The sequence below is a fragment of the Protopterus annectens genome, chromosome 11.part0 (assembly GCF_019279795.1).
Source record: "Protopterus annectens isolate FY-2018-M chromosome 11.part0, PAN1.0, whole genome shotgun sequence".
Taxonomy (NCBI): Eukaryota; Metazoa; Chordata; order Ceratodontiformes; family Protopteridae; genus Protopterus; species Protopterus annectens.
Window position 1 is genome coordinate 28782756 of NC_056745.1, and position 18096 is coordinate 28800851.

Consider the following 18096-nt stretch of genomic DNA (forward strand, 5'->3'; position numbering starts at 1 on the left):
TTGTATATCTGTGCGGAGCTTTTCTCCCCAGGCCTCTACTGAAAATGGATATATATCCAGCTAGACTAGCCCGGTTAACAAATGTAAAATAAATAATAAATAAATGTTCATTGGACTGTATATATACAGTTTTTTCTATATAATTAGTCTGAGCTCTTCTGTTATTGCTTATTTTTCTGTAGTTCTTTTTTGTGAAATGTTTGGTATTTCACCCTGGGTGAGCCTGAAATTGGTCAATATTGATCAGTCCACTACGCCAATAAATGAATAAAAAATAGATGGATGGAGATAGATAGATAGATAGATAGATAGATAGATAGATAGATAGATTAGGTGATAGATAGATGATAGATAGATAGATAGATAGATAGATAGATAGATAGATAGATAGATAGGTAGATAGACAGATAGATAGATAGATAGATAGATAGATAGATAGATAGATAGATAGATAGATAGACACAGATAGATAGATAGATAGATAGAAAGATAGATGGATAGATAGATGGACAGATAGAAACTAGATGGACAGATAGATAGATAGATAGATAGATAGATAGATAGATAGATAGATAGACAGATAGATGGATAGATGGATAGACAGATAGATATATAGATAGATAGATAGATAGATAGATAGATAGATAGATAGATAGATAGATAGACAGATAGATAGACAGATAGATAGATAGATAGATAGATAGACAGACAGATATATAGATAGATAGATAGACAGACAGATAAAACAGGAGAGTGTCTTCCACTTTTTTATCTGCAAATGAAGTAAAGTCACAACAGTGCTCTCAGATCATCAACACTTTACCTATATTGTGACAGATCAAATGGCAGGAACTAATAATGTATTTATCATGTTAGATACTAAACACTTTCAGTTCAATTGTTTTGAACTAAAAACATGAGATGATAGGGTTGTTTCCATATGCTGTAGTCTGATTATTCAGTTTATCAAATTATTTATTAAAACTCTTGAAAGAAATTAAAAATCACGTGACAGTGCTTGTATAAAATATTTACTCTTTTTTTAATGATATCTATGCTGTAGAGTGACATAGACAAAACCACCAAAAAATTCAACAGAATTATCTTCCCGAGTTTAATATTTGACTTCAGCACATATACGGCAATTCCTCAGATCAATTGCTAATTCTGCAAAATCTCAGCAAAAACCTACTATCCAGTTCCAAACGCATACATTTAATTCACTGAATCAGAGTTATAGGTCTGCTTGAAAATAAAATGTGGATGCTGTGCTGTGTGATTTGCAATAAACAAATTGTATTCACAATGTTTAACTCATTTGTTTGGAATATTCTATAAACACTCACTATGTACAGCCTTGTGATGAATCTGTTAAGCACTTTCCAACAGGAAAAAAATCAATAACCACATTTTAAACTAAAACACAGGAATGTTCTCAATTTCAAAGTTTCAGGGAGAGCTTAGAATAGACGTTTCTATACTGTTGTACCCCCGTTGTGTCAGGCTGTAGGCTTTAACAAAATCTGTGTTTCAGTGCAATGTTTTTTAGCTGATGGTTATTAGTTTGACCATGTTTGTTAATTCATGATAACAGCAGTTTGTCTTCTGGCTGATTTGTAAGACGTCACTATGGAATCTTAAGTAGACATTTCTTGCTAAGCTTCACTGAGTACTGTTTACTACTGAGGTATCATAAAATTGTGCAACACAGACATAATAAATCACATATCAGGCATTGAGAATGATGGTCTAATAAGTAAGAGTTTATTAATTTTTCATTTGTAATACAGAGCAGACTATACAGTACAGGTGTCATGAGCATCAGTTAACACTACTGATACATTTACAGAGGAAGGCTTGTCGGAATATTTATTAGCGGTTCTTATAATTAGAGAGTCTGAGGACACATGACCGACCATGCACGTGTAGGCTGTCCCACGGTTCCACTCGTCCTTATCTATCTCTAGCCTGCTGACCATCGAATAGCTTTTATCCTTCTGGTAGGTTGGCGAATTAGTGTATTTCTCCTGCCCAATGATGTCACAATTGTGCTTCCATTTCACAAAAATATGATCTGGATAGAAACCTTTCATCAGGCAAATCAAAGTCAGGACATCACCAGACATCAGCTCCTTTGGTGATGGTTGCAAAATGTATACATCAGGAAAACTTGCATTGTCTAGAGAAGGAAATATATAAAAATACTTAAAAAACAAGCCAAAATATATGCCATAATTTTGTAATATTTGTATGTTCAATTTAAAAAGATAAAATGAAAACATTTAAACATTGTTTTTAAACTACTGGTGACATAAACTGGACTTAATTGATTCCTAGGTGTGCTTTGCGTAATTATGCCTGTCTACTTGTTTGCTCATTCATATATAATTTCTTGAGCTGTATCTAATGCATATTCAGTTTATTCTTCCAAAATACTTGGTCATCTTAATACTTTAAAGTACTGATTTGAACGTGTCAGCCAGCAAATTCACAGTGAAGACAGAGGTACTTGTAGGCTGGAAATGGACAATGAATGGGAAAAGGTGAAAATAACGATTTCCTCAAGATGGAAAGGAATAATAATGTGACAGGTAGTGAGCATTAAATAAAACAGACTTTATATTGGCTGTTTTGGTTTGATAGGAGAATGACAAAGATAAAAAGAAGGTGATATTATTTAGAGGGGTAGAAACATGGCACTGATTGTACACAATGATAACAGCAGGGTATATATTTTGTTGTCAGTTGTTAAAGAAATGATAGTACAAAACAAGAAAGAATAAAATAAAAAATAAACCATGAACTAAAGACAGATGTGAAGGAAAGAGAGAGCAAGGCAGGAGGATATTCACAGAAAAAAGTACAAGAAGGCTGTCATACTGAGTCAAATGTTTTGCCATTACAAAGCTCTGTAATCCAGATCACAGATCTTGTTCTAATCAGTGCTTTAACTTTGCATGTTAGAGTCTATCAGGTAGACATAGATGTATTTATTTCATAAGATGAAGGCTGAATATTAGGTTCTCTGCTCAGTAATTACAGCACAATAAAGTAAAACGTGCACATACATGCTTGCAAATGATACAGTTAGCTGCTGTTGTTCCAGGTAAAGTGTTGTGCATTCAAAATAATCTGCAAGAATAATGTAATGTATGAGCAGGGGATGTCATGGCTGGTGAATATGTGGGACTCTTATGAAGAAGAGTTATCCAATATTTGCGTTAGAATTTTGTGTGGCTTGCTTTTTTATTAACAATACAAAGCAAAGGGATATATTAGCTACTTACTTATGAAAATTAGATTGGCATTATATTTATAACACTACTGTCTACATGATTAGTGCCAGTGGAAATGTCAGATCAGGATCTGAGATGTGTCTTTTGATTTGTTTACTAAACACTGCACTGCTGTCTTTTTACTATACTATTCACTAAACAGATTATTGCAAACCTGCTTAATATTCGACACTGACACTTACCTTTTGCGTAAGATATCTTTAGTTCCCGCGGAGAAGGGAAAGAAGAATGGGACACTTTACACGTAAATGTAGCGCCACTGTACCATTCTTCTGCTGACACTTTCAGCTGGCTCTGCAGCGTCTGTGTTCCATTATTATCATTTTCATGTAGATCATCCTCTTTGTCTGCTGTTCGATCCTTGCCATCTTTCATCCAGGTTATGTCTTCTCTTTTAAGGTCCCATCCAATTACTAAGCACATTATAACAGCCTTGTGCTTCAGGAATAAGTCTTCAAAGGAAGGCTTCACAAGGTAAACTGATGGTTCTTGCACACCTACCTGTGAACCTGATCAGAGCGTAAGATGAGACACATTATACATGCAAGCAAGGAAACACAATATACTTGCAAACTAACTATATCGTTAAAATGTTTCCTTTCATCTGCAGCCATTAAGATGAGTATCTTGAAGGCTTCTAGCAATTTAATGGGTACAGCAATTTGCAGTCAGTTGTAATACCATTTTTTTCAGAAAGGGTTACAATGTAAATATGAGATTTTTCATAAGCACTTTACATGCATGCTTAACACTGTTCTTTGTAATTGTGTATATACTTTTATTATCGTCCTTAAAAATAATTTATTTTGCTGAAGATTGCTAAGTGTTGTCAGTAAACAGAAAACAAAGCTTGGGAATGAATTAACAGCCTGCTAATTTATTTTCAGATAATGTCACATAGTAGCTTTCCCACAGCATTCAGACAGCATGTTGAAGTGTAATAACATCACACATTAGCCATCATGTGTAGTAACTCATCCTCCCTAAAGATGTAAGCATTCTAATAACTGAAATTTCCTTTTACTGCATGTATTTAGGGACTTTTAAAAACCTAATATGCTTCACTCTGCTGTGGCCCCCACAGAGATTGACTAGGAGCTCATTAAACCAGTAATAATCTTCTCTTACTTTGTATTTTTGACTTCATACCTCATAATACCCCCTACACTGCAAATGTCTGTACTGAATACCGCTGTCTTAGAGCCTGCACTTTTCAGAGTAATAATTCCACACTCACTCAGCCTTATCTCTTCTGCTAAGTGTGGGGGTATGCCTTATTCATACAAGGAGTGGCCCTGTTTATTCTGACCTGTGCCATTAAACATTCTGTGATTAGTTATGCCTTATTCATACAAGGAGAGTTTCTGTTTATTCTGACCTATGCATTTAAACATTCTGTGATTAGTTATGCCTTATTCATACAAGGAGTGGCCCTGTTTATTCTGACCTGTGCCATTAAACATTCTGTGATTAGTTATGCCTTAGTTATACAAAACTGTACTGTTAAATGTTCTATGATTAGTTAGATTAGTTATATCTTATTCATATAAGGAGTGGCTATGTTTATTCTGACCTGCACTCTGAAGAAAAGGAAAACAGCAGACTACAGTTTTAAAATTGCAGTTATGGAAAAGGTAACCCCTAGAGAATGTGATGGCCTATAGCAACTTAAGTTGGAAGAATGTGAGTTATATTGGCAGCTCACACTTAATGCAAGTTTTTGGCCAGGGACTAATGCCCATATTTCTATTAGTTATCTTTTAAAACTAAGAGCTTTAGAAAGAATTTACTATTTAATGATCGCTCTTTCATAAAACTATTTATTATTGCATGGCAAAAGAAAGTTTACAGGTTTATGTATTCAGATATTCAGCTTTTGATTTTTGTTTACTTCAATTTTTGACTTATTGAATGTTGTTGTCTTTCGGCTTTTCCCAGTTAGGGGTTGCCACAGCAGAACTCTGGTCCGCTAATAATTGGCAGTAGAGATTTTATGCCGATGTGTGCCAGCTCATTCACATTCAACCTTCAGTGAAAGAATGCGCCCATTTATGCATGTCTGAATGCCCACCCAGTGGGGGGGAGGACATGCAGACTCCACACAGAAGGCTACTGCTAGACCACGACTTATTGAATATGTTGCCTTAATGCATGATTTGTTCAGGGAATTTAGCTGTCACATGATTTAAAGCTGATCACATGATTTTATAAAGTTGTTGCCTGTCACATGATTTTAAGCTGACCACATGATTTTAGTTTCAAGATGTTTGAGCTAGATCTGTTGGAATCTCCGTGATAGTTATTAGTTTGTCTTCTATTTTGGTTTGATTTAACTCCTATATTGGCAGAAAGTCCAGCTGAGAGCTCCTGATGCCATCTAGAATGGCTGAGATTTCAGGTGGAGAGTTCAGCAGATAATTTCTGGTATGAAACCATATCACAGGCTTTGGAGAAGTGGTTAGTCTTTTAGAGTGATAAACCCATGTACCATTTGAACTTGTGGATTCAGAGATTACCTATATGCAAGGGGCAGAGATCTCAGCTGAGTTTCTTTTCTCCTCAATGCCCTTACTTATGAGATGAGCAATACAGAATAATAATACATTTATTATGCTCTGCTGTTGGATTTATTTTGATTATATGAATTCTATCAGTGAGCCAGTTAGTGACCCATCTAATGATATAAGGGTTGATATCTAACTGGGTGAGTTTGTCATTGATGCCCGGCAATAGTGTCATATACATAGATTTTCCCCTCATCCAGGGCCTTGGTCACTGTCTCAGAGATGTCTACCAGGTTTAACTGGCATGATCTCCCTTGATAGCTATGTCCACAGGCTCAGTATAAATCATTAACTACCAGTTCATCACAATTCTGGGCCTTTCCTTTTAGGTTATGGATGGGGCTCGCTCCTATTACTCTTAGACACAGCAATGCAGTTGCATAGGTATTTGTATAGTAGTATAGTGCAGAAGTGTAGAACTAGGCACAGTTGCCAGTTCCATCAGGAGGTGCAGAGCAGCTATTTAAGCCATCATCCCGTAAGTAATAATCTGCTTTTTGGAGAGTTTTTTTTTTAGTTTCTGGGGGGGGGGACAGGTGTGATAGTTACTGAGGAATGAGACGGATTTGTGGTTCACCAGAGAAGACATCACAGTGGGGGGGGGTGCTACAGGTCCCTCATATTGGTATGTACCAGATCCAGGATGTTGGCACCCTTCATGGTGGGATCCTGTAGCTCGCAATGATGACTTGAATGTCCTACCAACAGTTTAATTGCACCTGAAGTATCTCCAGGAAGAACCAGGTCAGTGACTGCACAAATCTAATCATTCCATCTTGAGGACTGCTTCCAGTGAGAGTGAGTGCAGTTGTTAACCCTCTAGCATTTAGCAGCATAACCTTGAGGTTTTTTTTAGGAGTTTTTACATCGGGAATTTTGTCCTCCTAAAAAAAATCTGATCTGAGGCAAGAGAGCCTGGTCAGTAGCCAAAATCCTAATTGGGTAGTTTAGTAGAGCTGCCCCCATTGTGCAGGGGGATGATGTAGAATATCTTCCAGTTTAGAGGAATGTAGCTTTCGAGGACAGAGAGGTTAATCAAGATAAAGATGGGGTAGGCAATGGCATCTGCAGCTAATTTTAGGTATTCTCTGGGAAGGCTCTCTGCTGCTAGGGTGGTGAGTTTAAGCTTTTTGAGTAGTTTTTTATGGTATGAGTTGAAACAGATTTAAAGGAAAAGGTGTTGCAGGCTTCATTACTGGTGACTGAGATAGTTGGTGGGGTATTTTTGTAAGAGCTGATAAGAGAAGGAATTGAGTTTATGAAGAAGGTACTGAATTGTGAGGTTATGCTGTCAGCTGTATATGTTGTTTGTCAGATTTTATTTGTTTGTAGAGCAGTAGGTTTTCTTTGTTTGGCCCTGTTTATCTGTATTCACATGAAGCTGGGTTCATTTATCCAAACTTGCATGTGTCAGCATATGTGCATATCAGAATGTGCCTGGGTTTGAGCATATGCATGTGTATAAACACACACTGTGTGTGAGGATGTTAAGCATGTATCAGGGTGTGTGTGTGTAAATTTTGTATGTTATCAGGTACATGAGCTGGTGTAATTGTTTAACCCCTCACAAGTGCATTAGCACCAAGCAGTTTGAGTGTAACAGGATTGTTTTATTTTATTTCATTCTATTTAAATAAAATTCATCATCAGTGGCTGTGTGGAAATTACTTCTTCATAAGCTAATTACTGCTCCTTTGAGTTTTCATGTATGTGAGATGGTTTAAGTGTCTGACCTCTCAAAAATGTATTAGTGACCTGCAGTATGTGTGTAGCAAAATGTTAGCTAGATCATTTTATTTTATTTTTGTAGTGCAGACTATCTTTGATAGCTCAGCTGGTAGAGCAGAGGACTGTAGTGATTTCCCAAGTCATCCGTAGGTCGCAGATTCATTTCCAGCTCGAAAGAGGTTATCTTTGGGGCGACCATGGTGGTGCAGCGGTTAGCATTGCCGCCTCACAGCAAGAGGTTCTCCGGTTTGATTCTTGGCTACGGTGCCTTCTGTGCGGAGTCTGCATGCCCCCCTGCAGTTGTGTGTGTTTCCTCCAGGTGGTCTGGTTTCCTCCCACATCCCAAAGACATGCTAGAGGTGGATTGGACACTCTAAATTGGCCTAAGGTGTGAGTGTGTGCATGTGTCTGCCTTCTGTGGAATGTTGGGTGCCAGGCTGCCAGTTCGACACTGTAAAACTCCACTGCCAATCATGAGCAGACCGGTAATCCACTGTAGCAACATGCTATCTAGATCATTTTATTTTATTGTTGTAGTGCAGACCATCTTCTGTTCTTATCAGTGGCTCATTGGAGATCGCTCCTTCCTGAACATGTATAAATCACTAATGTTGTCAGTGGTCACAAGCAAGTGTGGATGAACATGAATGCACATGACACAAAGACGCGAAGATGTGTGTCAGCAGTTCTTAACATGATAAGCATGATTAGAAGGAAGAGCGGGAAGCGGTGGTGAGATATATCAATTTGTAACAATTTACGCTAAAAAAATACAGCCTGCAAAATATCATTTAATCTGGTGCTTGGTATACCTTATATGGGACTATAATCTAATTTTGTACATCTTCCATGCTCGACTAAGTATACTGTGCTTTGAACATCAACTAACCCAAGGCAGTATATTTGAATTTCTGTAAAATAATACATTTTGGAATTGACTGATAACAATTTTAGATATAGCAAGTGTCGAATGGTCAAACACTTAGTTTATTGTTATTTAAGAGTGAGTAGCAAAACTGAAGTTCCTGCACTAACTAGTATGAAGGCTTTTAATAATTATGTTTTAAATTATCTATCCAAAAAAAAATCAGATTTTTAATGGACAGTAAGAACTGTTATTTTTATTCTGTCCCTCAGAAGGGTGGTTATTTCTGTTGCGAAGTAGCAAGGTTGATGGAAACACTTTGAAGTGTCCAGGCCCTGCTGACAGTTCTTTGAATATCATGCTGGAGTTTGTCAAAGGAATAGGTAGAAGGTAATGTAACGTCTAAATGATTTGTGATGCCGATAAAAATATGAACTCAAATAATTCATTAGGACACATCTCTAAAGTAGGTAAAAGAAGGCAACCTGATTTACAATCAGTTGGAGGTATAGCTATACATTCAAAAACATTTTGAATCGAGGAGAAATGGAGGAATTAGTGCTAGGGGAAACAGGAAAAAGGCAAACTGGAGACTTAAGGTATGTCCAAAAATGGATTTTAAATATCATAGACTATAATAAGCTCATGAAGAGAAAACGTACAAGAATGTCCAAGATACTGAACAACAATGAAGGAGGGGAGGAGTTACATCTCACAATGTGCTTCATGAGTCCGACACAGAAACTGCAGTTCTGTAAATCAGAAATCACATACAGTAAATACAGCTAAAAACCAAAGGAAAACAACTGTTACGTGGCAGAAAAAGACTATTCAAGAAACTGGCTCAAGGGTCATCACAGACTAAAACTGTTAAACAGGTATTGCTAAACAGGTAGACTCAGGCATATAACTGACCGACAAACCTAGTAATCATATCCCCTTTACCATCTATATCCAGACGATGTTATTAGGAATAAATGACAGCTAATAACAGCTTCCATACCAAGTCACCTGAAGGTACTATCATACAAGCAGAAAACCAAGACAATAAATTCAGGAGATAACAGTCCTGCCTTATAAATTCCTATTGAAAACAAGAAAATTACATCAGTGGGTGGGACCTCTATTCCATTTGCAGACTTGACAGAGGAAGAAGGCATCACTTTAGTTAATCAAGATAGTTAAAAAGACCCCTGCAAGTTATACATTTTGTCTATAATGAAGGAACTTTTGATGTCTAAATATCACCCTCAGAACAAGTAATGCACTGAAAATAAATCAGATCTGACCCACCAGTCATTCAAATTAACATATAAGCCTTAAACCAGCACCTTTGCAGTAGAGGGCTAAAGCCCTGACTTTGGACCAGATGTGGTTCATGTGCCTGACAGCCTTCATTCTAGACCTAATACTGTTTTAAATGTATAATTTTTCAATGCTCAAAGCATAGTCAGATGTGATACACGTAACAATAATTATTTCAGAGAACTAAAATAGTGCTAATCTTGGAAGCTTGGAACATCTCACATATATGCATAACTGGATTTAGTTAATATGATTGTACATATGAATGCAAAGCTACTGGAGGTTAACCTCTGTGGCTGGTTTCAGCCTATTCTCCGGATATAACATTTCTATGACTAACTGCATTCTGCCCCAGTGATAACCCTGTGGTTAGTTTCACCCTTCACCCTGTTCTCCTGACATAACATTTCTATGGCTAACTGCATTCTACCCTACTAACATAACCCTGTGGTTGGTTTCACCCTGTTCTCCTGATGTAATGTTTTTACAAGTAACTGCATCCTGTCCTACTTACGTTATACTTGTGTGCATAACAGCATTCTGCCCTACTGACACAATGTCTGTTTGGCTATTAGCATCCCATCATCTTGCAATCACATCCTTGTTGCTAACTCCATCCTGCCCTGCTGACAGAGAGCTATGGATAGAAGCATCCTTTCCTCCAGACTTAACATCGCTGTTGATAACAGAACCCTGGTCTCCAGGCATAACATCAATGAGGCTGATATGATGCTGTCTCCTGGCATAATATTCTTATGGCTTAGAGTATCACTGCTGCAGAAACAACATATTTCTAGCTTACAGTCTACTGCCATCTTCACATAGAATCCCTGAGGCTAATATTAGCTGGTGTCCTATCCCCCCTAGGACAGCACCTGCTGACATAGCAGCCTTATAACTAGAAGCTTAGTGTCCCCAAGGGCAGCCCCTCCTGACATAACAGCATTATGACTAACAATCCCATCATCCACTGACACAACACTCTTCTGATGAAGAGCTTAGTATCAGCTTTGTATGTTATCCTTGTGGCTAATGTTACCTAGTATCCCAGTCTCTTGAGACAAGCCCTCCAGACATAGCATGTTTATGGCTGACAGTACCTTGCCATCCTGACACAACAACCTTGTAGCTAACAGCCTACCACCATCTTTATTTATACCCATGTGACTAACAGTGTCATGCTCCCTTGGCACAACATTTCTGTTGAGCACAACCTGATTTTAGAAGATCTTGCCATCCGCCAGTGGCCAACCCAAGTTCCCAGACCCAGAGTGCTACCATAAAGCTTGGTTCTCTATGACTGTGACCATTAGTTGTCGATGAATGCTTCAATATCTACAATGTAACTTACTGCACAGATGTTCATGTTTTGAAACATTCTTCTCAAATCCGTCATTTTGTGCTCGGCAGGTGAAATGTACGCCACTTAACCATTGGTGTTTGCTGATTTTTAAATGACTTGTAACAGTAAATGTCATGTTCCCTTTAGGTACCACATGACTAATAATGTAATCTGAAGGTTCAATGGCCGAACTATTCACAAGCCATGTAACCAAAATGTCTTCTGGGTAGAAACCACTTGCTATGCATACTAATGTCATTTCATCATGTTCTTCCACAGTCGGGCAGCCCAAGTACAGGGAAGGTGGAATGGTTTGAACCCCTAGTAAAAGACAAAATGAGAACATCAGTATCAGCCTCTTACTATGACAGACGTACATGTTACATTTGTTATTAGCAGCCATGAATGGGCGATAAATAAGAGTTTAATTCTTAGATGCTACCTTTCCTCATCTCTTTGACCTACGCACGTAAAACATGTAAACTTCTTCATGGTATTTATCGACCGCCTTTAGCTCAGAAAGCTAAGAAATAAACTTATCATTATTCCAACCCTCCGCCACCCCTCCCATCTCACACTTCAGAATCCTTTGCATTAACTTGTCTTTGTTCAGAATAGCTGCCACAAAAATAGCCTTTTCAAAAACAGCACAAGCAGAATGGGACTCACCACCACCTCAGTTAAGAAACATCACAGAGCTCTATCTGTAGTGAGCCCATATTTACCAAACCTCTGCTGGTTATTGTTGTCAGTTCAGGCATTATTTTCCCATTTAAATCAACCAATTATACTTTTCTTCAAGTGTTTTTCTAGCTGTAATACTGTGACTGTGATATTTCAATGTTCATGCTGTTAGTATGTTCACCATTTCAGAGGGTCTCACATTTCTAAGCAGCTGTGTGACTGGGAATTGGTAGGGTATGGGGCTATGGGGCACTGTAAACTGGGAATTGGTAGGGTGTGGGGGCTATGGGGCACTGTAAACTGGGAATTGATGGGGTACAGGGCTGTGGGGACTCTGTACACTGGGAATTGGTAGGGTATAGGGCTGTCAGGGTACTATACACTAGGAATTGGTAGAGTATAGGGCTGTGGAGACACTGTACACTGGGAATTGGTAGGGTATGGGGCTGTGGGAGCAGTGTACACTGGGGATTGGTAGGATATTGGGCTGTGGGGACACTGTACATTGAGAATTGGTAGGGTATGGGGCTGTGAGAGTACTATACACTGGGAATTTGGAGGGTATGGGGCCCTGGGACCTCTGTACACTGGGAATTGGTAGGGTGTGGGGCTATGGGGCACTGTACCCTGAGAATTGATAGGCTATGGAGCAGTGGGGGTACGGTACACTGGGAATTGGTAGGGTATGAGGTTGTGGAGGCACTGTACACTGAGAATTGGTGAGGGTGTGGAGGCACTGTACCCTGGGAATTGATAGGGTGTGGTGCTGTGGGGGCACTGTACACTGGGAGCTGGTAGGGTGTGGGGCTGTGGACTCACTCTACCCTGGGAATTGGTATTGTGTGAGGCTGTGGAGGCACTGTATACTGGGAACTGGTAGGGTATGGAGCTCTGGGGGCACTGTACACTGGGAATTGGTAGAGTATGGAGCTGTGAGGACACTGTACAGTGGGAATTGGTAGGGTATGGGGTTGTGGGGGCTCTGTACCTTTGTTGTACTGTGTAGTTTTATGGATAATTGTGTTTTGTGGCCAAATATGTCCACATTATGGTAGGAGGGTAGAAAAGGTGGTTTGAAAGGGGGCAGCTTCCCTAGGTGCTAGCTCAGATAAGGCACAATTTAAGCAAAATTAAATGCAATAAAAAATGATTGTACTGCTTTTTTGCCTTAATTTCTTATTTCCTGTGGTCCTGGCTACTGCCTACCCCTTTTAGCCATCACCTTATGTGTGCATCTTCAAATCCTTATGTTTTAAGTAAGAGATGAGCACAAGACACTGCCCCAAAGGTTATTGATCGGGTTGTAGGACAGAGGTGGTGAGGTACAGAAAGCAGATACTGGGCTGTATCTTTAACCCACAGCAAGAGCAGTAACTGCTCTCTTGATTCAGAGTCCTCTCTGTTTCTTTTCAAAATTCACATCATTGCTTGGCTCAGTCACAGACTTGGCAGGCTCAGTCAATGGCACTAATCATTTTTATTATATTGGAATGTGATGTTTTATTTTTAATTCCCTTTTTTTACCTATTTACCTACTATTGTACCTGGCTGGTGTTGGTGTAGTCCCTATGATGCACACACAAGAATGACCAGGTAAGTCAAGTGGGCAGGCCAGGTACTGGCATGCAGGCTATTTGGTAAAATTTACAGATATATTTATTTATTTATTTTTGCAATTATAAACTTAGAAAGTTGCCAGAATAATGTATTTTGCACTAGTATACATTTTCTGAAGGATATGAAGACTGAAACTCATTTCATTATTTAGTGACTTCATCTTGAAATTGGAGGATAAAATCAGGGCCACAATTTAAAATAGTGCTGGTATAAACATAGACGCTTACTAGAAATTATTTTTATACTGTCTGAGGGATGTGATATCCAACTCAAATGTCTGTCATTATTTAGAGTTGGGATCGAGATGAGATGTGATATAGTATTAAATATAAGAACTTATACTTATAAAGTTGCTGCTTGCTAGAATATTATGATTTTCACTGGTATGCATTTTCTGAAGGATATGAAGTCTAAAACTCAAATGTCTGTCATTATTTACTGAGTTGAAGAACTATTATGATATTTCTTATCAGGACATTGAAAAAGTTATATCCCCAGTAATTGCCCCCATGTTGCTGTACTGGACACTATCCTTTCAGCTGAGTGGACTCCATTTACTATAACCCCTTGTGACATACTGCCTAACCTGTTTACCCAACCAATCATGGCATGAAACAGTCCAAAATCTGTCTTTATTCTTTCACTGTCATCTTGCACTCTACCATAAGGAATGTATTACTAAATTCAAACTAAGCTGGCCACATCCAGTCTCTTTCTAAACAAATTCACTGGTTAACCAGTCAAAAACCGTATCCATGTTTGTCTGAAATTACTTTCCTCTTCCAAATGTATTCTGCAGTGAACCCCATATCCTGTGTGTTTCCATTAATTAACGTCCACAATGTGCCCAGGATTTTTTACAGCTGTAATAAATTAGTACTATGCAGTCTCTGTCTTGCTTTTTCACTTATTAATTATAATAATATCTGTCTTTACCTTTCTCAAGCACCTCACCCCTGCTGTGTTTATTAAAACTGCTTTTATAGATATTACTGGTTCTTCCCAGCTTTCTAAGAATTCCACAGTAATCCTTGCCACTTTCTATTCAGCTGCATGAAACACCACACTATAAACTGATAATCGTCAGTGGAACATGTACACACATTGGAAACATGCATCAGTGCATAAAACAAATGAAATGGTTACCTTGTTCTTTTACAATAGTCTTCATAAAAGGCATGCCAAAACAAGGATGTGTGACTTGGCAGGTGTATGTTTTGCCCTGATTCCAGCCAGTTAAATCATCAGTTAACGTGCTTCTTATGGTCTGAGAACCATTTACATGCGATTCTTCTCTCGTAGTGACATTACTAGTGTGTTTCTCACCATCAATTGACCAACTTACAGGGACACCAGAAAGCTCATAACCAACTACTAAACAGGTGATGAGAGCTTTCTTTGTTCTGGCCAACTCTTGATATGAAGGCCTTAAAATGTATACTGTTGGTCGAGGGCAATGTTTCATGCAAGCTGAAAAACAAAACATTCACTTTATATGATATTGTAATGTAGAAACACCATGTTCAAATATAAAAATAAAATGAATCCTATTTAGTCACACAGGTAATGAAATACAACATTATCACCACTGATAATGTTATGAACATTTGGAAAATAAAACTAACTTAATAAGGGAATGAACAGAAAATTGTTTGTGAGTCACTATGCATTATGATTCAGTAACCTTTTTAATATTTACAAAATTAATCTAGTATGCTTAGGGACAATATTTCAGCAGTGTAATTATCAATAAATAAGCAACAAAATAATTCAGAGTGGGGTATACAATACAATATAATATAACATGTCAGTAGTATAATAAATTCACATTCATTATGTGTGTGTCTTTGTGTGTGTGTGTGTGTGTGTGTGTGTGTGTGTGTGTGTGTGTGTGTGTGTGTGTGTGCATGAGATAGATGGATATTACATTGTATGTTTATTGTATAAATAGTTATAACATTGTATGTTTATTGTATAAATACATATTACATTGTATGTTTATTGTACAGATAAATAGATATTACATTGTATATTTATTGTACAGACAGAAATTACAGTGTATGTTTATTGTATAAACAGAGAGATATTACATTATATGTTTATTGTATAAATAGATATTACATTGTATGTTTATTGCATACATAGATATCACATTGTATATTTATTATACAGATAGATATTACATTGTATGTTTATTGTATAGACAGATAGATATTACATTGTATGTTTATTGTATAGATAGATATTACATTGCATAGTATAGTCACTGTATAGTCACACACACAAAGACACACACACACCCAGCAAAATAGATCATCAGGAGCCAAGAAGGGTGGACTTAAGACTTAAACCGACATTACTATATTGGGAGGAGGGATAGATTCATTCATCACCCAAAAGACCCTATGCTGTGGAAAAAAAAATCGCACACATGAGAGCACTCTGGGCGCTGGCCTCAAGAGAGAAATCTTGACCAATGGATGGGAGAGATCAGATATACCCCAGGGATTACCGACAGACAGAGGCACAAAAAAATAATGTATATTTCCCCATATACTAAGGGGTGCGTAGCCACAAACGATGGGGCTAGGCTTGTAAATGCCTGAACCTATGAATAGATATTACATCATATGTTTATTGTATAGATAGATATTACTTTGTATGTGTATTATATAAATACATTGCATATTTATTGTATAGATAGAGAAATATTACATTGTATGTTTACAGGTTCATAGGTTCATAGGTGTGTACTAGGCTAATGGTCCTGGGGCCTTTACAAGCCAAGCCATAGGATTACCCTGGCATAGTGCCACCCGACCTTAGTTCTCAGTGCCTCTGTCGAGTAGAGCCACTGGAGTTATCCCTGGGCTGAATTTTCTGTTTCCCATCCACTCATCAAGATTTCTCTTGAAGAGGGTCAGCGAGGTGCTCTGCTTGATATGTATGAGAAGTCTGTTCCATAGCATGGGCAGTGTCTGGGTTATGAACCTGTCCCTCCAGCATGCTCTGTTAATTGTAGTATTGAGGTTGAGGTCTCTGGAGTGTGTGGTGTGGAGGGATTGGGATTTCTGCAAATGTAGCATTTCTAACAGAGCTAGGTCAGACATGGATTTGTAAGTCAAGCAGAGATTGCCTCTAAGTAGGTGATATGAGACAGAGAATAGTTGGAGTTTTTTGAGTCTGTCCATATAGGACAAGTGTTTAAGGCCTAGGATCCTCTTTGTGAGGTACTTTTGGGCCTCTCCAGTTGTTGCAGGTGTCTAGTGAGGTACATGCCAAATGGGGCATTGTACTTGATGACTGGCCTAATGAGGGAAGAGTAGAGGGAGACAATGACCTCTTTCTTCTTGGATGCAAAACCCTTAGTAATGAGATGTGCCACATAGAAGGAATTTCTGTCCACAGTGGCAATGTGGTGATCAAAAGAGAGGATGCTATCAAACTGTGGTCCCAAATCTCTTATAATGCCTTCTATGTTCAGTGGGCTACCATATATGTGGCAATTCATGGGAACCAAGTTTTTCCCAGAGGGGATAATGACACATTTTTTGGCATTGAGCTTAAGACCATGGTTCTGACACCAGTCATTGGTCTCAGTGAGGCCATTCTGTTGGATGTAAGCATCACTTAGGGAGTTAATAATAGCTCCCAACTTGCAACTGTCTATGAACCTTTGCAGCCAGAGTCCCTTCATGTTGGCCTGGACTTCAGAGAAGTAGATACCAAACAGGAGAGGGCCCAGGACCAAACCCTGTGGGACTCCACTTGTGACTAGTTGCCAGTCTGACTTGGAGTCAGCTACTTTCACACTGTGGGTTCTGTATGTGAGCCAGTTTGCAACCCACCTAGTGATATAGGGGTTGATGCCAAGCTTAGTGAGTTTTTCTGCGATTCATGAGTGGGGAATTGTATCAAAAGCCTTGGCCAGATCAAGGTAGTCTGTATGAACCACCTCGCCTTCATCCACAGCTCTGATGACTGACTCAAAGAAGTCGACCAAGTTGAGCAGGCATGATCTAACCTTCACAAAACCAAACTATGTGGGATCCAGAGTTTGGAGATTCCCTATATCCTTGTTTATTAGGTCCATGATGATGCGTTCCATAGCTTTGCATTACAGACTTGTCAGGCTAATGGGGTGATAGTTCCCAGGGTCTGTAGTCGCTCCTCCTTTGTGGAGAGGTATGACTGTAGCAGTGCAACATTTGGTAGGGACAAAGCCTGAGGTGAGGCTGTAATTGAACAGGGCACACAGGTGAGGTGCCAGTTCACTTTTGTAGTTCATGTAAAACACAACCAGGATATTGTCAGGTCCCATAGAAGCTGTATTCTTGGCCTTGGACAGTGCTGTTTTAACCTGTGCAGCATTAATACTGGGTGCCTGGCAATCTACTGGTATTGTGATTGGTCCTTTGTGGGGGAGAGAGAGGGGTAAAGTTGGCACTGAATCTGTCAGCCAGTATACTGGCAATATCTGTAGGGTCAGTATAGGAGGTACCATTGTACAATAGCTCAGAACAAATCTGGGTATTCCGGCGGAGATTCTTTACATAACTGTAGAAGGCCTTGTGGCTGTCTTTACTATCTGCTGCAATTCTCTTTTCATAGCTTTAGAGGATCATTGTACAAATAGATATTACATTGTATGTTTATTACATAAATAGATAGATATTACATTGTATGTTTATTACA

At 38.6% G+C, this 18096-nt stretch overlaps 1 protein-coding gene across 1 annotated transcript in view; it reads right to left on the reverse strand.

Annotated features, from left to right (window-relative positions):
* Nucleotides 1-1745: 1745 nt before the first annotated feature.
* The window catches only part of LOC122814897, a 197361-nt gene continuing 181010 nt past the window's right edge, over nt 1746-18096 (reverse strand). Inside the window, exons 8-11 of the mRNA XM_044087162.1 lie at nt 14548-14871; nt 11110-11421; nt 3479-3805; nt 1746-2179 (exon numbers count right to left, since the gene is read on the reverse strand). Coding sequence (XP_043943097.1) covers nt 1797-2179; nt 3479-3805; nt 11110-11421; nt 14548-14871 — 1346 coding nt within the window. The 3' untranslated portion in view covers nt 1746-1796. The remainder of the gene's footprint in view (nt 2180-3478; nt 3806-11109; nt 11422-14547; nt 14872-18096) is intronic.